The 25,953-nt window shown below is 40.4% G+C and overlaps 1 protein-coding gene across 6 annotated transcripts in view; it reads left to right on the top strand.

Moving 5' to 3' along the window:
• NCOA7 (nuclear receptor coactivator 7) overlaps positions 1–25,953 on the top strand; it is a 158,545-nt gene that overhangs the window by 70,987 nt on the left and 61,605 nt on the right. For all 6 annotated transcript variants that reach the window (XM_043439015.1, XM_043439019.1, XM_043439018.1 and 3 more), the window contains one exon: positions 10,151–10,371. In XM_043439015.1, coding sequence (XP_043294950.1) covers positions 10,151–10,371 — 221 coding nt within the window. The remainder of the gene's footprint in view (positions 1–10,150; positions 10,372–25,953) is intronic.

The raw sequence follows: 25,953 nt of genomic DNA, 5'->3' as shown, positions 1-25,953 counted from the left end.
TGCTGGGTCATATGGCAGTTCCATTTCCAGTTTTTTAAGAAATCTCCACACTGTTTTCCATAGCGGCTGTACTAGTTTGCATTCCCACCAACAGTGTAAGAGGATTCCCTTTTCTCCACACCCTCTCCAGCATTTATTGCTTGTAGACTTTTGGATAGCAGCCATCCTGACTGGCGTGTAGTGGTACCTCATTGTGGTTTTGATTTGCATTTCTCTGATAATGAGTGATGTTGAGCATCTTTTCATGTGTTGTTAGCCATCTGTATGTCTTCTTTGGAGAAATGTCTGTTTAGTTCTTTGGCCCATTTTTTGATTGGGTCATTTATTTTTCTGGAATTGAGCTGCAGGAGTTGCTTGTATATTTTGAGATTAATCCTTTGTCTGTTTCTTCATTTGCTATTATTTTCTCCCAATCTGAGGGCTGTCTTTTCACCTTACTTATAGTTTCCTTTGTTGTGCAAAAGCTTTTAAGTTTCATTAGGTCCCATTTGTTTATTTTTGCTTTTATTTCCAATATTCTGGGAGGTGGTCATAGAGGATCTTGCTGTGATTTTAGTTGGAGAGTGTTTTGCCTATGTTCTCCTCTAGGAGTTTATAGTTTTCTGGTCTTACATTTAGATCTTTAATTCCATTTTGAGTTTATTTTTTGTGTATGGTGTAGAAGGTGTTCCAGTTTCATTCTTTTACAAGTGGTTGACCAGTTTTCCCAGCACCACTTGTTAAAGAGGTTGTCTTTTTTCCATTGTATATCTTTGCCTCCTTTGTCGAAGATAAGGTGTCCATAGGTTCGTGGATTTATCTCTGGGCTTTCTATTCTGTTCCATTGATCTATATTTCTGTCTTTGTGCCAGTACCATACTGTCTTGATGACTGTGGCTTTGTAGTAGAGTCTGAAGTCAGGCAGGTTGATTCCTCCAGTTCCATTCTTCTTTCTCAAGATTACTTTGGCTATTCGAGGTTTTTTGTATTTCCATACAAATTGTGAAATTCTTTGGTCTAGTTCTGTGAAAAATACCGTTGGTAGCTTGATAGGGATTGCATTGAATCTATAGATTGCTTTGGGTAGAATAGCCATTTTGACAATATTGATTCTTCCAATCCATGAACACGGTATGTTTCTCCATCTGTTTGTGTCCTCTTTGATTTCTTTCATCAGTGTTTTATAGTTTTCTATGTATAGGTCTTTTGTTTCTTTAGGTAGATATACTCCTAAATATTTTATTCTTTTTGTTGCAATGGTGAATGGTATTGTTTCCTTAATTTTCTCTTTCTGTTTTTTCATTGTTAGTATATAGGAATGCAAGGGATTTCTGTGTGTTAATTTTATATCCTGCAAATTTACTATATTCGTTGATTGGCTCTAGTAATTTTCTGGTAGAGTTTTTAGGGTTTCTTGTAGAGGATTCATGTCATCTGCAAACAGTGAGAGTTTTCACTTCTTCTTTTCCTATCTTGGATCCTTAACTTCTTTTTCTGCTTCTGATTGCGGGCCAAAACTTCCAAAACTATGTTGAATAGTTAGTGGTGGAGAGTGGCACCCTTGTCTTGTTCTCATTTTAGGGGAAATGCTTTTCCATTTTTCACCATTGAGGGTGATGCTTGCTGTGGGTTTGTCATATATAGCTTTTATTATGTTGAGTATGTTCCTTCTATTCCTGCTTTTTGGAGAGTTTTAATCATAAATGAGTGTTGAATTTTGTCAAAGGCTTTCTCTGCATCTATGGAGATAATCATATGGTTTTTATCTTTCAATTTGTTAATGTGGTGTATTACATTGATTGATTTGCGGATATTAAAGAATCCTTGCATTCCTGGGATAAAGCCCACTTGGTCATGGTGTATGATTTTTTTAATATGTTGTTGGATTCTGTTTGCTAGAATTTTGTTAAGGATTTTTGCATCTATGTTCATCAGTGATATTGGCCTGTAGTTTTCTTTTTTGGTGGCATCTTTGTCTGGTTTTGGAATTAGGGTGATGGTGGCCTCATAGAATGAGTTTGGAAGTTTACCTTCTGCAATTTTCTGGAAGAGTTTGAGTAAGATAGGTGTTAGCTCTTCTGTAAATTTTTGGTAGAATTCAGCTGTGAAGCCATCTCGTCCTGGGCTTTTGTTTCCTGGAAGATTTCTGATTACAGTTTCGATTTCCTTGCTTGTGATGGGTCTGTTAAGATCTATTTCTTTCTGGTTCAGTTTGGAGTTATACTTTTCTAAGAATTTGTCCATTTATCCAGTTGTCCTTTTATTGCATAGAGCTGCTTGTAGTAGTCTCTTATGATCCTTTGTGTTTCAGTGTTGTCTGTTGTGATCTCTCCATTTTCATTTCTAATTTTGTTAATTTGGTTATTCTCTCTTTGTTTCTTAATGAGTCTTGCTAATGGTTTGTCAATTTTGTTTATTTTTTTCAAAAAACCAGCTTTTAGCTTTGTTGATTTTTTGCTATGGTCTCTTTAGTTTCTTTTGCATTTATTTCTGCCCTAATTTTTAAGATTTCTTTCCTTCTACTAACCCTGGGGTTCTTCATTTCTTCCTTCTCTAGTTGCTTTAGGTGTAGAGTTAGGTTATTTATTTGGCTTTTTTCTTGTTTCTTGATGTGAGCCTGTAATGCTATGAACCTTCCCCTTAGCACTGGTTTTACAGTGTCCCATAGGTTTTGGGTTGTTGTGTTTTCATTTTCATTTGTTTCTATGCATATTTTGATTTCTTTTTTGATTTCTTCTATGATGTGTTGGTTATTCAGAAGCGTGTTATTTAGCCTCCATATGTTTGAATTTTTAACAATTTTTTTCCTGTAATTGAGATCTAATCTTACTGCACTGTGGTCAGAAAAGATGACTGGAATGATTTCAATGTTTTGAATTTACCAAGACTAGATTTATGGCCCAGGATGTGATCTATTCTGGAGAAGGTTCTGTGTGCACTTGAGAAAAAGGTGAAGTTGACTGTTTTGGGGTGAAATGTCCTATAGATATCAATTAGGTCTAGCTGGTCCATTGTGTCATTTAAGGTTTGTGTTTCCTTGTTAATTTTCTGTTTAGTTGATCTATCCATAGTTGTGAGTGGGGTATTAAAGTCTCCCACTATTATTGTGTTACTATTAATTTCCTCTTTCATACTCGTTAGTGTTTGCCGTACATATTGCGGTGCTCCTTTGTTGGGTGCATATATATTTATAATTGTTATATCTTCTTCTTGGATTGATCCTTTGATCATTATGTAGTGTCCTTCTTTGTCTCTTTTCACAGCCTTTATTTTAAAGTCTATTTTATCTGATATGAGTATTGCGACTCCTGCTTTCTTTCGGTCTCCGTTTGTGTGAAATATTTTTTTCCAGCCCTTCACTTTTAGTCTGTATGTGTCTCTTGTTTTGAGATGGGTCTCTTATAGACAGCATATATAGGGGTCTTGTTTTTGTATCCATTCAGCCAGTCTTTGTCTTTTAGTTGGAGCATTCAACACATTTACATTTAAGGTAATTATTGATGGGTGTGGTCCCGTTGCCATTTACTTTGTTGTTTTGGGTTCACGTTTATACAGCCTTTCTGTGTTTCCTGTCTAGAGAAGATCCTTTAGCATTTGTTGAAGAGCTGGTTTGGTGGTGCTGAATTCTCTCAGCTTTTGCTTGTCTGTAAAGCTTTTGAATTCTCCTTCATATCTGAATGAGATCCTTGCTGGGTACAATAATCTAGGTTGTAGGTTATTCTCTTCCATTACTTTAAGTATGTCCTGCCATTCCCTTCTGGCCTGGAGGGTTTCTATTGATAAATCAGCTGTTATCCTTATGGGAATCTCTTTGTGTGTTATTTGTTGTTTCTCCCTTGCTGCTTTTAATATTTGTTCTTTGTGTTTGATCTTTATTAATTTGATTAATATGTGTCTTGGGGTGTTTCGCCTTGGGTTTATCCTGTTTGGGACTCTCTGGGTTTCTTGGACTTGGGTGGCTATTTCCTTCCCCATTTTAGGGAAGTTTTCAGCTATTATCTCCTCGAGTATTTTCTCATGGCCTTTCTTTTTGTCTTCTTCTTCTGGGACTCCTGTGATTCGAATGTTGGGGTGTTTCACATTGTCCCAGAGGTCCCTGAGGTTGTCCTCATTTCTTCTGATTCTTTTTTCTTTTTTACTCTCTGCTTCATTTATTTCTACCATTTTATCTTCTACCTCACTTATCCTATCTTCTGTCTCCGTTATTCTACTCTTGGTTCCCTCCAGAGTGTTTTTGATCTCATTTTTTGCATTATTCATTTTTAAGTGACTCTTTTTTATTTCTTCTAGGTCTTTATTAAACATTTCTTGTATCTTTTCAATCTTTGTCTCCAGGCTATAAGTAACTCCATTTTGTTTTGAAGATTTTGGATCATTTTTATTATCATTATTCTAAATTCTTTTTTAGGTAGATTCCCTATCTCCTCCTCTTTTGTTTGACTTGGTGGGCATTTTTCATGTTCCTTTACCTGTTGGGTATTTCTCTGCCTTTTCATCTTGTTTAGATTGCTGTGTCTGGAGTGGGCTTTCTGTATTCTGGAGGTCTGTGGTTCCTTTTAATTGTGGAGGTTTCACCCAGTGGGTGGGGTTGGACGATTGGCTTGTCAAGGTTTCCTGGTTAAGGAAGCTTATGTCAGTGTTCTGGTGTGTGGAACTGGATTTCTTCTCTCTGGAGTGCAATGGAGTGCCCAGTAATGAGTTTTGAGATGGCTCTGTGTGTTACGTGTGACTTTGGGCAGCCTGTATATTGACGCTCAGGGCTGTGTTCCTGTGTTGCTGGAGAATTTGCGTGGTATGTCTTGCTCTGAAACTTATTGGCTCTTGGGTGGTGGTTGGTTTCAGTGTAGGTATGGAGGCTTTTGGATGGTCTCTTATTACTTAATGTTCCATGTAGTCAGGAGTTTTCTGGTGTTCTCAGGTTTTGGGCTTAAGTCTTCTTCCTCTGGATTTCAGTTTTATTCTTCCAGTAGACTCAAGGCTTCTCCAACTATACAGCACTGATAATAAAACTTCTAGGTTAATGGTGAAAAGATTCTCCGCCATGAGGGACACCCGGAGAGGTTCACAGAGTTACAGGGGTTTTAATCTGTTGCACCGGTCCCTTCTGAAGCGGTTCCCTTTGTTTATTTGGCTTCTGTTTGCCAGTGTCTTCAGTGCCTAATTTCCGCCCTGACACAGGCGGGTGGAGGTGGTCTCTTGTTCAGATTCGCTAGTTCCATCGCTCTGCGGGGAGGGGCGGGCGCTGTTTTCCCCATCTACACTGCTCAGGCTCCCAGCTGCTCTATATGGAGCGTGCCCCGCCTTGCGTGCGGTTCCAGTTTTCGGGTATTCCACAAAAGCGCGGACTCGGCTGCGCCTGCGTTTTGTGCCTTCCCCTAGCGGGAGCGGCTCAGGCAGCCAGGCGCTTGACGGGCACACTCTCCCCGGGTGCGGCGTGCCTTCTCCCCTCCGCGGCCCCAGCCTCAGTTTCCACCCGCGCCAGTCGGGTGTGTGCACCTTGTGTTTAGCCGCGACCCTCCCGGAGGATGTCGACCATCCAGAATCTCAGGAGGTCTTTGATTAGAAACTGGAGGCCCGTTTGCAGTGCAGTAGGGGATGCTGTCTTTGGGACCGAGCCTGCCCCTTTCCCCTCCCCCCTGCCTCCGGCCTCCGGCGGGGCTGGGCCGGTCCACAGCCGGCCAGCTCTTCTCTGGATTTGCTCAGACCCTTTATTCTGCAAACGGCCAGCAGTGTGTTCGGCCGGTTAATTTTCTCTCTCTCTTTTGCTATCCCACAGTTTAAGTTGGTATCTCACAAAAGCTCCCTCCGATTGTCCTCAGGGCACTCAGGCCCGGTCCTTACCCTAAGCAGTGCCGCCGGCTCCTCTCCGTTCTGCCCCCACTTGCTGGTGGCAGATGCGGGCGTCTGGGGTACTTTTCTGCTGGGAGTTGCTTTTAGGCACGTAATCTGTGGGTTTTATTTATTTTTCCTCCCAGTTAGGTTGGCCTCTGAGATTCGAAAACTTCCCCCAGACCCGCCAGTGCGAGGGTTTCCTGGTGTTTGGAAACTTCCTCTATTAAGACTCCCTTCCCGGGATGGGTCTCTGTCCCTAGCTCTTTTGTCTCTCTTTTTATCTTTTATATTTTGTCCTACCTCCTTTTGAAGACAATGGGCTGCTTTTCTGGGCGCCTGATGGCCTCAGCTAACAATCAGAAGTTGTTTTGTGAAGTTTGCTCTGCGTTGAATTGTTCTTTCGATGAATTTGTAGGAGAGAAAGTGGTCTCCCCGTCCTATTCCTCCGCCATCTTGGCTCCTCCCCTTAAGCCAACTTTTTCACTCTCCTCTTTCACTTTCATCAAGAGGCTCTTTAGATCTTCTTCCCTTTCTGCCATAAAGGTGGTGTCATCTGCATATATGAGGTTATTGATATTTCTCCCGGCAATCTTGATTCCAGCTTGTGCTTCCTCTAGCCCAGTGTTTTTCATGATGTACTCTGCATATAAGTTAAATAAGCAGGGTGACAATATACAGTCTTGAAGTACTCCTTTCCCTATGTGGAACCAGTCTGTTGTTCCATGTCCAGTTCCAACTGTTGCTTCCTGACATGCTTACAGATTTCTCAAGAGGCAGGTCAGGTGGTCTGGTCTTCCCTTCTCTTGAAGAATTTCCCACAGTGTATTGTCATCCACACAGTCAAACGCTTTGGTGTAATCAATAAAGCAGAAGTAGATGTTTTTCTGGAACTCTCTTGCTTTTTTGATGATCCAGCAGATGTTGGCAATTTGATCTCTGGTTCCTCTGCCTTTTCTAAATCCAGCTTGCATATCTGGAATTTCATGGTTCATGTACTGTTGAAGTCTGGCCTGGAGAATTTTCAGCATTACTTTACTAGCGTGTGGGATGAGTGCAATTGTGCGGTAGTTTGAGCATTCTTTGGCATTGCCTTCCTTTGGGATTGGAATCAAAACTGACCTTTTCCAGTCCTGTGGCCACTGCCGAGTTTTCCAAATTTGCTGGCAGACTGAGTGCAGCATTTTCACAGCACCATCTTTGAGGATTTGAAAGAGCTCAACTGGAATTCCATCACCTCCACTAGCTTTGTTTGTAGTGATGCTTCCTAAGGCCCTCTTGATTTTGAATTCCAGGATGTCTGGCTCTAGGTGAGTGATCACACTGTCGTGATTATCTGGATTGTGAAGATCTTTTTTGTACAGTTCTTCTGTGTATTCTTGCCACCTCTTCTTAATATCTTCTGCTTCTGTTAGGTTCATACCTTTTCTGTCCTTTATTATGCCCATCTTTGCATGAAAATTTACCTTGGTATCTCTAATTTTCTTGAAGAGATCTCTTGTCTTTCCCATTCTATTGTTTTCCTCTATTTCTTTGCATGGATCACTGAGGAAGGCTTTCTTATCTCTCCTTGCTATAGTTTGGAACTCTGCATTCAAATAGGTATATCTTTCCTTTTCTCCTTTGCGTTTTGCTCTTCTTTTCACAACTATTTGTAAGGCCTTCTCAGACAGTGATTTTGCCTTTCTTTTTATTCTCCTGTAGGTAAATGTTAAAAATCTGTTTTCATGCTTTGAAGAAGGATTTTACAGTGGGCTTGCAGAACTCACAGTATGATTTCCAGTTACAAGGTCAAAATGCTCCACTCATATTTATAACCTCCAGAGAAGCAAATTCTCCTGAGTTCTGTAGTCAAAACAAAAGATGTAACTGATTGTAAAATCACCGAAGTGTTAAATTGTACTCTGTCTTCTGTTATGGAAATTTGGTATTGCTATTATGTAGCTTTTTTTTTTTTTTTTGAAATAGCCATATGTTTGGCTCTATGGCTTGACAATAAAGGTCTGTATGGAAAAGGGGGAAAGTGAATATAACAATGTATCCCATTTTGTTATTTCCACCTGTGAAAAACAGTCTCTAATGAGATGTCCCCAAACAGTGCTGCTGTTCATCAAAACATGTGCCCTAGATCTGAGTGAGTTTAATTATAATGGGAACAATGAAATGAGGACATTTAGATCAATTTACAGTGGAAAAATTCAGAAGATTAAGAAGCAGCAACTATCTCAGGCTGGGAAGAACTAATTTTGGAAATCTCTTTTCTCTCCTCCCTGGAAGGAATCATTTTAGGAAGTGGGCAGTAACATTCATCTCAGGCATGTTTTTGTTATACCAATATATCAGAACAAGATTAGCATGTCCTTCTGGATACAGAGATCAGCTGTCTGCATAGACCTCCCTAAGCAAAGAACTGATCTCTGTGTGATACCTAGGTTGTGCATGCGTGCTCAGTCATGTCCAGCTCTTTGTGACCCCTTGGACTGTAGCCCACCAGGCTCCTCTGTCCATGGGAGTCTCCAGGCAAGATACTGGAGTGAACTGCCATTTCCTTCTCCAGGGTATCTTCCCGCCCCAGGGATTGAAATTTGATCTCCTGCATTGGCAGGTGGATTCTTTTACCACTGAACCACCTGGGAAGCCACCACTCCATATTAATTTCAACGTCATACAGAAATCTTGATCAACAAATTGTTTCATTAGGAGCATTATCTGACTTACCTTTGCAAAGAGCTACATAGTGTTTTACCTGAAAAAAAAAAAAAAAAAAGCAGTGTAGAATGTGAGGGTACAAAATAAAAAATATGTTTATTGGGTATAATTCCTTTTTTATGAGTTTCCAATTTTGTTTAGATTGTATGCTTGTTTGTTTGTTTTTTAACAAGTAAACCTAAAGAGATAACTAAACTCAGAGATGGGGAGTAGATCCATCTATGATTTTTTTTTTTTTTGTATCTGTGCTTTTTCTTAGGCCATATACTAATTTATTAGCCAATGAAAATCTAAGAACTTGCCTGCTCAGTGTTAAGTGAATGACAGCCTAGTTGAAATATCTGTTAGAACATGAGACTGTTATCTAAGTGTGTCGTATACCATGCCATAGTTAATTCTCATGTCATCATATGATTGTATTTGGGTATATTCTGTTTGTGTGTGTTCTATTGTTGACATGTATTATTTCAGTTCATCCTGATAAAAGATTGCATCAGATAGCCAAGCCTCAGTGAGGGACCTCTTTAGACTATTAAATTGATTTGGCCAACATTACAGAGCAAAGCAGCATAAAATCAAAATGTAGTCCCTTTCTGATCCTAGTTATCTCCTTTTCCTCCCAAAGCATTTCCTCATCCATTGCCCAACATCAAATTGTGTAGATGCTCACGGGAGTAAAGGAAGGAGACTGTGTGTGAGAAAGCTGACTGTGCCTAGACAGAAGAGGGGAAAGGATCCTAATTTTTAAAATGTTTATGTGTGACCAGCCTGTCTCACACAGTGGAGGCCAAGGCCCTTACTCTTTACATTCTGGGAGGTAAAAACATTCTTAAGAAGGACTAGTGAGTACAGAGTGACATGTCAGTTAATCAGAATGATACATCAATTGGAAAATATTTTGAGTTACTGGATTTCAGTGAATTATGGTAAACCTTTTACACGTCTTTGAGGAGTGAAAGGTTAAAAATGTCAAATAAGTTAACGTTATCAGTCAGCTTTTATATTAGTAATTATACTAAGTTGATATTGTCATTATGGCATTGTCTATCCCAAGAAGTTCAGCTCTTTCTTACAACTATCATAGATATAAAGGAAAAGAATTACTCAAACGTGAACCAGCTCACACCTTGACAAACCTTTATATTCAGTGTGTGAGTCAATTATAATGGATTTGTTTTTTATAAATATGCTTGCTCATCAGTGTAAAGGTACCCTTGAGACCAGAAACACTTAAAAAAGTAACACACTAAACATGGCATGATAGTAAAGTAGCTGTACATTTTGGTAAAAAGCATACCCAATGTCTTATAGCCTATGGAAGAATCTAGCATTTCCTCAGGTCTAAAGCATTTCCCAGTGATGTTTTTGAGACATCAATATTGAAGACATAAAACAGAGGAAAGGCCACAGATCTCCATGTAAGAATTTTTAAGTGATTAAAAAAGAAAAAATAACAGGAAAGTATAATTAACAATAATATATAAAAATAAACAAAAATGGAAAAAAATAATGTAAAGTGTTTTCAAAATCAGTTAATTAGTTTCTCAAAGCCCAATAGCATGAAATTAATATAATTTCTCTTAGCAAATTATTTTTCTAATGTTTTTTGTTTTTTTTTCCTTCTCACCCTTAGATTGAAAAAGAAGAAGCAGGCCAAGCAAAATGCAGAGACAGCCTCAGCTATGGCTGCAAGGACTCATTCTGGAAAAGAAGATGCTAGTAAAGTCATTTTAGAGCAAGACAAGTGTAACATTGCTGTGGAAGAGGAGTACATTACTGATGAGAAAAAGAAGAGAAAAAGTAATCAGTTAAAGGAGATCAGGCGCACAGAACTAAAGAGATATTATAGTATTGGTGAGTATTGGTGGCAACTCAGCAGTGTTTTCATTTTAAAACTGTAGTAATTTTTAAAAGATAATTTGTAACTGGTAATAGTATATCATATTATAGTAGTGGAGTGTTAGTCGCTCAGTCGTATCCGACTCTGCGACCCCATGGACTGTAGCCCACCAGGCTCCTCTGGGCCATGGGATTCTCCAGACAAGAATACTGGAGTGGGTTGCTGTTCCCTTCTCCAGGGTGTCTTCCCAAGTCAGGGATCGAACCTGGGTCTCCTGCATTGCAGGCAGGTTCTTTACCATCTGAGTTACCAGGGAAGTCCATATAATAATAATGTATATATAATATTATAATATGCTATATAATAATGAGAGCGAGAGGTGGAACTTGAGGACTGTAATATTTGTTACTCTTGCACATGCATGCTCAGTCGTGTCTGACTCTTTGTAACCCATGGACTGCAGCCCACCAAGCTCCTCTGTCCATGCGATTTCCCAGGCAAAAATACTGGTGTGAGTTGCCATTTTCTTCACTAAGGGATCTTCCTGACTCAGGGATCTAACCTGCATCTTCTGAGGTTCCTGCATTGAGCCAGGTGGGAAGCCTGAAACAATGGTAACAGTTTATTGAGCAGCTTCTATGTGCTGCCAGGCCTGTTTTATTGATAAAATCTTATATAAAGAGAAGTACAGTTAAATAAGATTGATGTGTCTTATTTAATCTTATCTTCCAGCATCTAACACCGTGCTTAACACATAGTGTCTGCTCATAAATATTTATTAAATAATGGTCACTTACCCTGTATGAGAAGTATTTTTCTTAATGTTTATAGACATATCCATAGAATTCTTGATAGAAATGTCTGCACAGTTTGGTATCAGCGAGGCAATAGGAAATGGAGGAGACATGGCCTGTCATCCTTAGATTAAAAAAAAGCAAAAGACCATGATGATGATGACTTGGAAGTTGCAGTTAAGAGGCCTCTTAAGATGAGTCCACAGTGATGATCATACAGTGTCTGAGGATGATCGTTGCATCTGCGGTCGTGTTAGCACCAGTGGCTTGTCTAGCGTGATGGAGGTCATGCTCTTATTTTGCTTTACCATCCCTCTCATACCTACTGATCCCATCACAGGCAAGCCTGGAGTATGTTCAGAGGTCTCCTGCGTTGCAGGCAGATTCTTCACCATCTGAGTCATCAGGGAGACCCCCTAAAGAAAGGGAACCAGAGATGAAACCTGATGTGACACAGATTACGGCGTACTGGAGGTTGCGAGGCTCAGAAGACTAAGGAGGTCTCTAAGAATGAACTGCAGTCCAGTATATGAAACCTGGGCTGGTAGCAGGCACTTGGTCCACAGGGCCCCAGACTTGGTCCCAGTTAATGCCAGTTACCGGGGACAGATCTGGTCTGTGTGTTTAATATAACTTTCTACTAGTTCTCATCAATGGCAGCCGGTGGGTTGCCACTGGGATGGTTATAAGTGAGATTTTGCTAACATTGCTCCGACAGAGGGAGGTGAGATATCTGTAGCAGGAAGCCTGTGGCTTGTAGTATTCACTGGGTTCCTGTGGTTTGTGATGTATTACATAGTTTCATGGATGCTTTTAATCTGAAGCCATCCAGCATTTTATAAAAAGCTGTAACTGTAAACCTTTTGAAAAAGACTTCTGTGTGATTAATAAACTCCCTCTTGAAATTTTCAGTGTTGAGTATTATCCCAAAAAGAGAAAGAGGGGTAAGGAAAATGGCTTCTCAGCACTTTTACCGTGTACACATTGGACATTTGAAAATGTGTGGTTTTTACAGTCACACAGTTTAAAACACTGTCTTCTCATCCTACTTTAAATGCTGCTGCTTACAAAGTATTTTAAAATCTAGACATTTTGGTCTGTAGGGTTTCCCTGCAGGAAGCTGACAGAGTCCTTTCCATTGAGATTTCTCTTTTCATGATGCTCTCCTAACTTCAGCTGATGTATTAGGCTAGCTTTTTAACGTGCTACACTCTGCTGTGTGTGTAGCACTTTGAAGCAATACCGTTCACTCTGTTGTTGTTCAGTTGCTAAGTTGTGTCCAACTCTTTGTTACCCCGTGAACTGCAGCACACCAGGCCTCCCTGTCCATCACCAACTCCTGGAGTTTACTCAAACTCATGTCCATTGAGTCGGTGATGCCATCCAACCATCTCATCCTCTGTTGCCCCCTTCTCCTCCTGCCCCCATCCCTCCCAGCTTCAGGGTCTTTTCCAGTGAGTTGGCTTTTCACATCAGGGGGCCAAAGTATTGCAGCTTCACCTTCAGTATCTGTCCTTCCATTAAATATTCAGGGTTGATTTCCTTTAGGATTGACTGGTTTGATCTCCTTGCGTCAAAGGGACTCTCAGGAGTCTTCTCCAACACCACAGATCCAAAGCATCAGTTCTTTGGTGCTCAGCCTTCTTGATATAAGTCCAACTTTCACATCCATAGATGACCACTAGAGAAACCATAGCTTTGACTAGACGGACTTTTGTCAGCAAAGTGATGTCTCTGCTTTTTAATACTGTCTATATTTATCATAGCTTTTCTTCCAAGGAACAAGCGTCTTTAAATTTTGGGGCTGCAGTTACTGTCTGCAGTGATTTTGGAGCCCAAAAAAATAAAGTCTGTCACTGTTTCATTCTTTATTTGCCATGAAGTGATGGGACCAGATGCCATGATCTTAGTTTTTTGAATGTTGAGTTTTAAGCCAGCTTTTTCACTTTGATCTTCATTAAGAGACTCTTTAGTACTGTTCACTCTACTCTTTACTTAATTTTTTAAAAATTTATTTATTTTTTAATTGAAAGATAAATGCTTTACAGAATTTTGTTGTTTTCTGTCAAACATCAACATGAATCAGCTATAGGTGTACATACTTAATTCTTACTAGACTTCACTAACCACCACAGTCATCATTTCTTCCCGGAACCCCACTCTTTCCCTGGACAGGTTAAATTTCCCTTCTGTATTATCATCATGGATTTATTTACTTTCTTTCCTGTTTGTAGACTGGTGTGGATTAGACCCTATATTATTAGCTTTGTTAGTATCTGCTTTACAAGTGCTCTTTAAATGTGCGTTGAGTGGATGATTGTACATGAATGAATACTGTGATTGTTTGGACTTTCATGAAAATTCTGGAAAGATATAGGCAACAAATAAACAGTTGATTCAGAATTATCCTGTGATTTTATTTGGTGACAGTAACTAAAGAGATGCCATTATAACTTTTCATCTTCTTTCGAGAATGGCACTAATAACTGGTTTGGAGGTTTCAGGCGTTTCCTTAGGAGAACCCAGTGCTTACAGAAAACTACTAGGTGGGCCGTTGAGTCCCAGGGTTCCTTGTCTTTTCCACATTTTACTCTTAGCTGTTGGACACCTGTGTTGGCAGGTTTGCTTGATCTCACATGGTGGACCTTTCATATTCCTTGGATTTCCACCCAGAAATGTTGTCTTGTACCACTAGGTGGAGCTTAGACTTCAAGTCAAAAGTAATTGCAGTTTAAGTTCTTTTGATGGCACCAGTCTGGGGAGAAGAGATGCTAAAATGGGAGGATCTTGTAAGCCACATGTGTTGTTGTTTAGTCGCTAAGTCGTGTCCACCTCTTTGCGACCCCATGGACTGTGACCCGCCAAGCTCCTCTGTCCATGGGATTTCCCAGGCAAGAATACTGGAGGGGGTTGCCATTTCCTTCTCCAGGGGATCTTCCCAACCCGGAGATTGAATCTGCATCTCCTGCAGTGGCAGGCAGATTCTTTACCGCTGTACCACCGTGAAAGCCCTAGCCACATTAAGGATTTGGATTTTATCCTTATCTGTGGAAGCCGTTGAGGGAACTCTGTAACTCTCTGTTTTAAGAGGATAAATCTAAGGACAGTGGGTGGAAGTGAGCCTGAAGGCAGGTGGGAGACTGGGGCAGAGGAGAAGTGGAACCCTAGTGAGAGAATTTACTCCTAGAAACATCATTATTTGGTACGGTATGTAAGGGAGAAAAAGGACAGAGTCAAGAATTGACAAACTTGAAAACTCAAGAAGAAGGAAAATAGAGAATATGTGTTTGGAGATATTGTAGAAGTACCAAGTAGATTTGTCTAGAGGGGCCTGAATTTCAGGTGAAAGGCCTGGAAATTGCTACGTCAAGGTGTAAGGTAAATAAATATAAAAGACACAATCCAGGGCAAACCCAGAAAGTCCAAACTAAAAGTTAATGGATGACTTTTGAAATGATAATGAGTTTATAGAAAAACAGTCTGGAAGGATCTGTAAAGGTAGGCTGATTTTTGTTTTCTCTGGGGACAGAAATTACAAGAGAGTTTTGTTTTCTTCATTTTTTTCACATCACACAGTTTAAAGTTATTTTTAATACCAATCAGAAAATTATAGAGAACTGACTAATATAACAGAGCAAACCCAAGGGCTTTAGAAAAAGAACATTAGACAAATGTAAAGTTCTATCATCAATATAAAATAATTGCTTCCTGTCGGTATCTGTTTCCACATCTATAATATCACCTACTTGATTTAAGGAAGCATATTTTGACAAAATAATATTTTTTAGCTCTTTAGATTTATCTGTGCCTCATGTAGGCCTTGGATGGCAATTCCTTACCTCTACCACTTAGAAGAACACAAGAGCTAAGATGCTGATAAAAGATGTTATGGAAAGACCGAATCACGAGAATTGCCTGTAACAAAATGATGCCACTTCCAAAAGTGCTTTGTTTTTGAGGAGGGGAAATAGGAGTAATTTCCTTGAGGCAGATGGCATCAGATAAATCGAGATCTAACACCTACTGTAGCACCGGGCACGTGGTAAGCATCCAAACAAAAGCTTCTGACATAAGTGAACTCAACTCTTCTATGCCTGCCCTTGTATTTACTGATACATAGAGCTCCTTACTCAGTTATTCTATTTATTTATAGAAACCCTTAAGGAATTGTTTGATCACAGTATATTTTTACAGTTTTATGTTTTAATAATATGTTAATGTATTTTTCAAAATTTGCTGTTAAGTTATAGTTAAATTTGACACAAGTAGTTGTTTACATATGTTTCAAAAGATGTTTGGTCCATATCACAGTATCAAAATAATTATTGAGTGGCATGAATTAAATATATCTCAAAATTCTCTTATATTAAAGGAATACATTATTCCTTTACATTAGAAGAGTATATATCTTTGCTTCTATGGAAGTGAAGATAGGAATGGGAATTTTATAAATGTGGATACTGTCTCAGTGGGAAGTTCTTCAAACTGAAACATAGATATATAGATGTAAGACCTGAAAGAGAAAAGGTTTATATATATGGGAGGCAAGACTAAATTGGAATAAAATAAATCACTTTGTTTTTGTAGTGTGTTTATGTAAAAGATTAGTAAGGATCCTGAATGGTAAAGTAGATAATTTGAGAGAATTGGGAGGTTATTTTGACAAACAGAAAGCACTTAGGTATGAGTATGGTTAGTTTTGTGGTTATAGCAATAAAAATTTATTTAGAGAAAACCTCTGCAGTATAAAGAATGAATTTAGCTTTTCAACAATAAACCTGTAAAGTCGAAAACATTTCAAATTGTAACTCTCCCTCCTGAGTTCAAAAGAAACTTAATAAGAGTAAAAGAAATGAAATTCTCCACTTTTCTTTTGTTAAACATTTTTGGGGTTTGCCACACAATGAAAGTAAACAACTAGTGAATTATTTCTCACGATGGCAACCCTAACACTTTTCCTCATGCAGATTACTTTTCCTTGGGGTATTTTTTAACCACACGTGTGAAGATTTCCAATCTGTCATCTATCTTTGTTTCACTTTGCAAGTTCAGAAAGCCAAAGCTGTGCTATTTTCATAAGTTAATTCCTACACATAGAAGTAGGTCAAACCACAGACATACAATAGCATTACTCTTCTGTTCAAAAATAATGTTCATTCTCGTACGTCAGAGTTCAGATTAAAGGGTTAAAATGGACTTTGGTGTGGAAGGAGGATATCAAGAACCTAATTCATAATTTTTTAAAAATCAAGCAGGATACTTGAGGGACTGGGGTATAAAACAAATTGATATGATTAAGGTGGAAATAAATGGGCCTGTCCTTTGGGGCCATTAAGAAAATCAGACTAATGTTTAAAGTGAAGTCATCTCATGAAAGCCTAGGTGGTAAACAGGTCCAACCTGACGAGTGCCCCGGGAAGAGTGCTTTCATGAGAGAAACTTACACCTTCAAAATCAGAAGAGCTTGTTATATTCAAGCAGAATTACTGAGAAATCTGCACTTAAACTGTTGCAAATGTTTGCAGGTTATGGATTAATGGTAAAAATAAATAGGCAAAAAAATAAAAAGCTTAACAAAATGTTCCCTACAAAGGAGCAAGGAAGAGAGGCGTGAACTTCTCCATAGCAGCGAACAGTACAGGAATTATACTTCTTCAGAATTGTGAAGTGAAAGTTGTTTTCTGGGTTCAAAGATGACAGGACGTCCTCAGACATACTAAGGTCTCAGGAAACAGACCTTTTGTGTCATACCTTTCGTAAAATAAAGTTACTGTGTGGGAGTGATATTCTTCTCTGAGACGCATGTCGAAATGTAGTCCTCAAGGATGAAAAAGTCATTGTATAAAAAATTGTTGTAAATTGTAAAAAAAAATTGTTGGTGGTCAGTATTGTAATTAATTAAACATAAAATTAAAAAATACATAATAATCATTGTAAATGTGGTTTTAAGTATGACTATAAAAAGGCATCACTGTTCTTTTTTACAGCTTTATTGAGATATAATTGGCATAAAATTGTGTAGGGTTAATGTATACAATATGTTGATACATGGATATATTGCAAAATGATTACCACCCTGGCATTAGTTAACGCCTTCATTTGGTCACATAATTACCATCTCTTTTGTGTGGTGGGGACATCTTAAGATCCACTTTCTCAGCAACTTTTAAGTATAACGTACAGTATTATTAACTGTGGTCACCACGCTGTTCACTAGATCCTCAGAACCTATTTGTCTTATCATATCCCTGGAGGTCTGTACGCTGATCAGGTTCTCCCTGTTTTCCCCTAGGCTACCAGTTCCTGGTAATCTGGCTGAGTTTTGCTCAGGGGAAACTCCTTCCCTTTCCTCTCACCGCTCCAGCCCTCCCACTAACACAGTGTATTGTAATCCATTCTAGTCACTGAACGTAGCGACTGTGTCTGACAGAACCTGCTCCCCTCTGAGTTCAGGTTGAGAGTCTAGTCCTTTTGTGATCATGGTGCTCTGCGTCATGCAAATCTTGTTTCCTGCTCAGTCATTGTGTGTGATATCCCATTTGTATTATGAGAAATCTCACTGTTGGTGAAACACTCAAATGTGATTTGGGCTGAGGGAAGGACAGCAGTTCAGACTCAACAGGGTTAGTGATTTTTCAGTTTGAGTGATTGTGAAAAATCAAATTAGAAGTGAACTGGGGAGTTTGCAAGGGAAAAATACTGGCAGGAGGAATGTGGTTGGGTCTTTTTTGGAAGGCAATCTGGTCACTTTTATCAGGAGTTTTACTTTTGCACACTCTTGACCCAACAATTCTGTTTGCAGAAGCTTACCCTAAGGAAATGAATGTGCATGTCGATAGATTTGACCACAGACACTATCACTGCATTGTTTAAAATAGTGGGAAAATTAAGATAACATCAATAACTTAAAATGGAATATTATTTTTTAATGATGAAGAAAAACCGTTGGCAACGTGGGAAATTTTCACAAAACACTGTTACAGTGGAAAGGCAGGTTGGCAATAGGGTATAGACTATGATTCCATTTTTGTTTAAAAGAAGGAGAGCTGCTAGAAGTACATTTACCAGAAATCAGATGTTTCTGTCTGAACCAGGGTAAAATGGGTGATTGGTATTTTCTTCTTTTGTTCCACTGTATTTTCAAATGACCACAGGTAGTTTTGATTCATATAGAATTGTTTTTCACATTTCCTAAAATATCTCCTAAGGCTGAAATTTACTCAGTTAAACCCTTGATCTATTTATACAAAAGAAAAAAAGACATTTTGAGAAATTTTTTTTCAGAGGATGGGAAAGAAGGTGGGAAGGTGAGGAGAAGCAGCATCAGACATGAGGGAGAGCAGAAAGAATGTTTTGGGTGAGTGTCCCCTGTGGGCTAGATGCTTTATTTCATTATTTAATTTTCTAATCATCATGATCTACTGCAGGCAATAGTAGCCTGTTTTGTAAATGAGAAAATCGAGAAGTTGAAAAACTTTCAGAAAAGCTTTCAGAAGGTCCCACTGCAGCTCAGCATGAAGCCGGGTTCAAGCCCAGCTCTGTGGCACCAAAGCCCGAGTGAAGCCTCCCTCAGCTTTCTTGCCTCCCCCCAGTCTACTCTGAGAGAAAAATAAGGCAAGAGTTAAACAACATTTTCATGTCTTCTCTCCTGCCCCAAGAACATTGTTATATCTTAGTGAGGAATAAAAAGGTGACTATGATGGAATTTCCCTTTCCCCTGAGCTATAATGAATGTGATGATAAGGTTGAAAGTTCTCACTTAATTACCTGACGAAGTCACATACGTAGTTACATTCAGAACACTCACTGATTTTACAACTAAATCAAATGCTGAGAGAAATAACTGGTTTCTTGGAGTCAAAATGAGACTAGTTTATTTATTCCACAGCATCGTGTTGGTGGTATAGTGGTGAATCTTCATTCATTCTGCACACAGGTGAGGGCGTGATCAGAGCTGAGCGTGGTACTGGGCTCTGAAGTAGAATGTTCTGTGAGAGACAGCTTCTCCTCTGCCCTTCTTCCAGCCTAGGTTTTACTTCAGCATGACTCATTTTAATCAAGGACTGTAGTGCTTGTGATGTGCTTGAAGGAAGGTAAATAACACCTATTGCAAGACATTTACCTCTGTGTCAACAGAGGATGAAACACGGTGTTCACACTGAGCACAGAGTTCTTCCTCATGTTCCCACCCTCTCCAGGCTTTTTATGGCATGGCTATCTAAAATTTTATTAATGGTTTATGATCAGGTATTCCAGAAATTACCCTTAGAATGTTAAACAATAATATTGAATATTTTAATTGCACTCTTGATTGAGGCAGGCTAGTGATTCGGAAAGTGTGTATCATCAGTAGAGAAAATGTGATATCTTTAAGCAAAGGCAAGTCCTATATTTTCTTCAAGAATATTTATGACTTGACATTTTACTGTTAAATCTTTGATCCATCATCTGCTTTGACCTCAGAGTGATATGGTTTTATCTCCAAACATTATCTAGTGCTTACCATTATCATTTAATAATAATCCTTAAGGTTTTCTGAGCTCCTTCTTTGCACTTTGTGGAGTGCTTTGCCTGATTGAATTGCCTTATCTAATCCTTACAGTAACTCTCTGGGAGAGTCCAGTTGGCATTCCATTTTACACCCTGAGAAACCGCCTTAAGTCACTTGTCCAAGGTCTTGTAGTGAGTCAGGGACAGACCAGGATTCATTCTATGTTCCTGATCCCAGAGCTTCCATTGGAACATGAAGGTAGACATTTATGTGAAAACTGAGCCATTTCTTACTGGTTTGTAAAGGTACCTTTATTTTACATGAAATTCTTTCAATACCAGACTCCCCTGGTAGCTCACATAGTAAAGAATCTGCCTGCAGTGCAGGAGACCCAGGTTCGATTCATGGGTTGGGAAGATCCTCTGGAGAAGGAAATGGCACCCCACTCCAGTATTCTTGCCTGGAGAATCCCATGGACCGAGGAGCCTGGTGGGCTGAGGTCCATGGGGTCTCAAAGAGTTGGACACGACTAAGCGATTTAACACACACACTTTCAATACAGCTCTGATTTTGGGTAGTTTCACTACAGTGCTTTAATTGCTATGGCTTTATAATCATGTGTTTTAACATGATACAGTATTGTTGTTGTCCAGTCTCTCAGTTGTGTCAAACTCTTCTTGACCCCGTGAACTGCAGCACGCCAGGCTTCCCTGTCCTTCACTATCTCCTGGAGTTTGCTCAAACTCATGTCCACTGAGTCGATCATGCTATCCAACCATCTCATCCTCTGCTGCCCCCATCCCCTTCTCCTCCTGCCCTCAATTCCCAGCATCAGGGTCTCTTCCAATGAGTCAGCTCTTCGAATCGGGTGGCTAAAGTATTGGAGCTTCAGCTTCAGCATCAGTCTTTCCAATGAATATTCAGGGTTGATTTCCTTTAGGATTTCCTTTTGGATGATATACCTACCCTCATTTCTCTTTCAAAAATAATTTTGGATAATCTTCTGTATTATGCTTCTAGTCTTATATATTTATGGCTAGTTATCAATTTGACATATTTCCCTTCTCAGAAATTTTGTTTTAAATTTTTACCTAAGCTGCATATAATTTAAAAGTTAATTTGAAGAGAAAGATATTTACAAGAATGATATTTCCTATTAGGAACATTATATGTACCACCCTTTATTCAAGCTTCTGTTTATATACTTCAGAGAACCTTTAAAACTTTCTTTCTATGTCTCTTGTCATTGTCTGGCTATGTTTATTCCTAGATATTTTCTAGTTTGATACCATTTTGCCTGGGACTTTTCCAAATAGTTTCTATTGCAAGTATAAAAGACTGTTATATCTGGTCACCTTACTGAACAATTTTACAGTTCCTGGATTTTTAAAAAGTTTGTTTATTTAGGCTGTGCTGGGTCTTGGTTGCTGTACAGGCTTTTCTCTAGTTACGGCGAGTGGGAGCTACTCTCTAGTTGCGGTGAGTGGGTTTCTCATCGCGGTGACTTCTCTTGTTGCAGAGAGAGGGCTCAGGAGTTGTGGTTCCCAGGCTCCAGGGCGCAGTAGCTGTGGCTCACGGCCCTAGTTGCTCTGCAGCACGTGGGATCTTCCTGGACCAGGGATCGAGCCCACGGCCTCAGCGTTGGCAGGTGGATTCTTTACCCCTGAGCCACCAGTGGGTGTTTTTGTGATGTTGGCTCTATAGGTAGATAACTTATCTGGTAATCATCAAATTTTCACTTCTTTCTTTTCAGTATTTAAAACTTTTTTATGTGTTGCTTTGAATGGAGATTCCAGAAAAAAAACTCGAGTATAAACTGATAGTAGGAGTTCCTGTATGTATTTTGGTTAGTGTTTTACTTTTTATATTTGCTTTCGATTTCTGCTACAAGAATGCTTCTCAGTTTACTCAGGTATGACTCAGAAGGGCTTAGAATAGGGCTTCCGGTGCTTAATTTCTAGAGACCATTGGAGACCAGTGGGTTCCTGGTGTTCATTCTGCACAGGTGTTGCCTTTCAGGGCTCTGAAAGGAGACCTCCAGTAAAGGGCAGGGATTCCCTCTTCTTGGATTTCCAGGCTCTCCTTATATTTGAAGTGTTTCTGTTTTCATCTCCACTACAAAGTTTGTTCTGTGACCGTCAATACTTGTGGTTTAGCCTTGCATCACATTAGGTTAACCTCTTTGTTGTGATTTAGTGGGCTGGAAGATACTCTGCCCAGAAGCATTAAAAGCTTTGCTGGAAGTGCTCTCAGGCACTTATCTTCACAGAACAACAGGAAAAAGAAGAATGGATGGACTTTGTGCAGTGCCAGTGAGTGTCTCTCCCACTGCAGGCCCCGGAATCCTCTGTAAGGCTGGGGTGGGGGCCTCACTCATGTGTTAGTTCAGGCTGCATTTAGGTAATTAACAAGCCATTGCAGTCCTGAATGATGTCATGAAGTCATTCTGTTTTCATTCTTATGGGGAAATTGCTTTTGGTGTATATAACCTTTAGGGTTTCATTGCTTTTTCAGAAGCCCATTTCTAATGAATGTCACAGAGTAGACATTCTCCATCATGTTAAGGAAGTTCACTCCTATTCTTAATTTTCTAACAGTTGGATTTTTTTAAATGTTATTTAAAAATATATATAATAATGGCTATTTAATTTCATCAGATGCTTTTTTTTTGTCATGTACCGAAGTGATCAGATAAGGCTTTTCTCCTTTAAACAATTTATAATCATCTATCACATTAATGCTATGTCATTCTCATATTTCTGTATTCAAACTTTAACATTATTGATGTTACTGTTGGTGTTCAGTCACCAAGTCGTGTTGGACTCTTCAAGACCCCATGGACTGCAGCACACCAGGCTTCCCTGTCCTGCACTGTCTGCCGGAGTTTGCCTGAGTTCATGCCCATTGAGTCAGTGATGCCATCCCACCATCTCATCCTCTGTTGCCCTCTTCTCCTTCTGTCTTTAATTTTTCCCAGCATCAGGGTCTTTTCCATTGAGTCAGCTCTTTGCATCAGGTGGCCAAAGTATGGGAGCTTCAGTGTCAGTCCTTCCAATGAGTATTCAGGGTTGATTTCCTTTAAGATTGACTGGTTTAGTCTCCTTGCTGTCCAAGGTAGCATTTGTTAAACACTCTGTGCCAGGCTCTGAGATAAACTGTGCCCATTATCTCATTTAAGCTTTTGAGCAACATTGTGAGACATCCATTTTACAGATAAGGAAATGGAGGTACAAAGATTTTAAGTGACTTGTTCAACATTGCACAGCTCTGAGGGTTGATTGGTGAAGCCAGCTCGTTTTGACTCCAAAACCAAATTGTAATCAGAAAAAAATGTGGGGTGACATAAGGGAAATGGTATATGACCTGACTGATTAAAATCAAATTATGCCATCTCTTTCCAGTCTGGGGCTGTGTCTGTCATTGGAAACAGCTTTTCCTGTTTATGTATCAGGATGGCCTTTTCTTAGAAAGCTCTAGAGAGACACTGCAGAAGGAAATGGCAACCCACTCCAGTATTGTTGGCCTGGAGAATGTCATGGACAGAGGAGCCTGGCAGGCTACAGTCCATGGGGTTGCAAGAGTCGGACTTAGCGAGTAAACTACCATGAGAGAGACATAGACAGTTACCGCTGCACTGGATCCCACTCTTTTGGATGTCCTGGAAGCCATCCTTCCTCTTTGGACAAGTGTGTAGTGAGTCCTATGCCGTCAGCCTCGTGTCCTCTGTTCAGATGGTCTTGTGATAAGGATGCAAGGAAAGAAGAGAACTGACTCTTCAAGAGGAGTGTGGGAAGAAGGGACACAGACAGCAAGTGGAAGGCCAGAGCAAATTTGATCCTGATAAAATTTGAAAACCTAGTAATTTTCAGCATTCTATTTGTGCTTGTTCAGATAGCTAATAAGAGGAAAAACAAAGCTACATACTGTCTTTTCTGTCCTTCCTCTATCTATGTAGAGCTTACGGAACCAAGAGCCAGGGGATTCACCAGTGTCTCTTGTTTCTGTTTTCAGGGACAGTAATGGATAATGTCCACTGTCCTGACTTCACTCAGTCCCAGTGGTCTGTGCCTGGAGCCACATGCCCAGGTTTCAAGGTCATGGATAGTATCTCATTTTTGCTGGATTTTGTTTTTTTCAAAACCAAAACACATAACCAGAGCTGCATTCCTTAACCGCCTCTACCCTTTCTCCCTCCCCCCACCCCAGCACACTCACATACGTGGGTTACTACTTGGAATCATCGAAACTCCCCTTCTGGGATCTGAAATTCTTTTGTCTCTTCCCGTAAGCCTGTTCTCCATCTCTGGTAGGCAGAATAATGTCCCCTGCCCATTCACAGAAGGTGTCCCTGTCCTTTTTCCTGAAACCTGTTAGGTTACACAGCAGAGGCGAATTCAAGTTGTGGATGGAATTAAGGTTGCTAATCAGCTGACCTGAAGGAGGAGAGCATCCTGGATTATCTAGGTGTGCCCAGTGTGAACACCGGAGTGCTAAGAGGGAGAGGAGGGTGGCAGGAGAGAGAGAACTGGAGAAATAGCAGCGTGAGGGGGCTCGGCTTGATGTTGCTGGCTCTGCCGATTGAGGGAGGGACCCTGAAGTCAGGAAGGTGGGCTCGTTCCGAGATGAACAGGCAAGGAAGTCAGTCTTCCCCTCAAGCCTCTGGAAAAGAACTGCCTGCTGACACCCTGAATTTTGCCCCGTGAGACCCCATGTCAGACTTGAAACATGTAGAGCTATAAGATCATAAGTGTGTGACTGTTTAAAATTCGGAACCACTCGATTTGTGGTAATGTCTTACAGTAGCAGCAGAGACATCATGCCGTTCTCCTAACACGGGTGGCCGTGACAGAGGGGGTTTGTTTATTCCTTCCACGGTCTGTCACCTTGGTGTTGAGACTCAGCCCTCAGGGAAACCCTTACTGCTTCTTCCTGTTGCTTCTTTCAGTATTTCTATCATTGAAACCTCATCTTTGCCGCAATAACTCTTCCAAATTTCACAGCCCCTTAAGCCCCCAGTCGTGTCTTCAAACTCCTTACATTTTAGCAGATGACCTTATCCCTACTTTACTGAAAGGGTCAGCACATCTGTCCTGAGATCACTCTTCACCGCAGGACCTCTGTGGCCTCCCAGTTACTTGTTTCCAGGTTTCCATCTCCCATCCTCAGGGTAACATTTGACAGCGTCAGTACAGCCTTCCTTTAGCTTGGTTTCTATGCATTTGTGACGTAATGATCTTTTCCTTTCTTTTCAATCTTCCCCACCCCCTCAATCAACCACATTTCTTTTTACCCCCCCGCCTTCCAAATCTCAGACTTCTGTAGGTTCTGTTCTCAAGCCTCAGGTATTCTCTTAAAATGTATTTCCTTGGCCGTGATAAGATTCCTTTACATCCAGCCTTCCTGCCTTTCCAGGCCCTGGACTCCTGAACATCAACTTCTGTTAGCCCCAACGCACGGAGAGAGAAAGGAGTCTTTCAACAAATGTTATCTAGGATCTCCTCAGATGCCGGAGCCAGTAGGCGTGTGTTCCAGACACCCCTGGGCCTCCTGTGGGCAGGGAAGGGAGGAGGAGGCAGGACCTGTGGACAGGGCACCGGGTCAACGCTGACTCCCCCCATCGCCCATTTCAACCCTTCTAGGATTTATGAGGAAACAAGACAGTTTAGGCAAAAGGGCCTGTGTTCCATTCTTCTGGGCTTCCCTTGTGGCTCAGCTGGTAAAGAATCTGCCTGCAATGCAGGAGACCTCAGGTTTTCTTCAGTATACTTATTGGACCAGGAAAAACTGTCTCTGAAAACTTTTCAGAGGCGGGGCAAACGGGAGGTACAGTTACTTTGCTCTGAATGGCTTCTGAGGACCACTTGACCAATTTTGTTCTCCTCTGGTAGTAGATACTTCTACATTGTTTGCTTCAAGTTTTTGTAAGCAGGGGGAGAATTTGAATTTGGGCAGGTGTGAAAGATCTGAGGCAAAAGCAGAAGGGGACAGCAGAGGATGAGATGGTTGGATGGCATCACCAACTCAACGGACATGGATCTGAGCAAACTCCGGGAGATGGTGAAGGATATAGGGTAGCCTGGTGTACTTCAGGCCGTGGGGTTGCCAAGAGTCAGACACAACTTAGCAGCTGAACAACAGAAAGGTCTAAGGAGACCTGAAGCTCGAAATAGAGATGTCAGGTGTCACTGGGAGATAACTACATCCTTGAGGGTGGCCCTGAGTCCTCACCTGAAATGCTGGCGGTGGAGCCCCTCCTGAACCCGGCAGAGAAATCCTCTCCCCAGGCAGCCCAGGGCTCTGCCTCCTCTCCC

Source organism: Cervus canadensis, chromosome 20 (assembly GCF_019320065.1).
Source record: "Cervus canadensis isolate Bull #8, Minnesota chromosome 20, ASM1932006v1, whole genome shotgun sequence".
Lineage (NCBI taxonomy): Eukaryota > Metazoa > Chordata > Mammalia > Artiodactyla > Cervidae > Cervus > Cervus canadensis.
The sequence above is the reverse complement of the archived record's forward strand: the minus strand, read 5'-3'. Positions and strand labels throughout refer to the sequence as shown.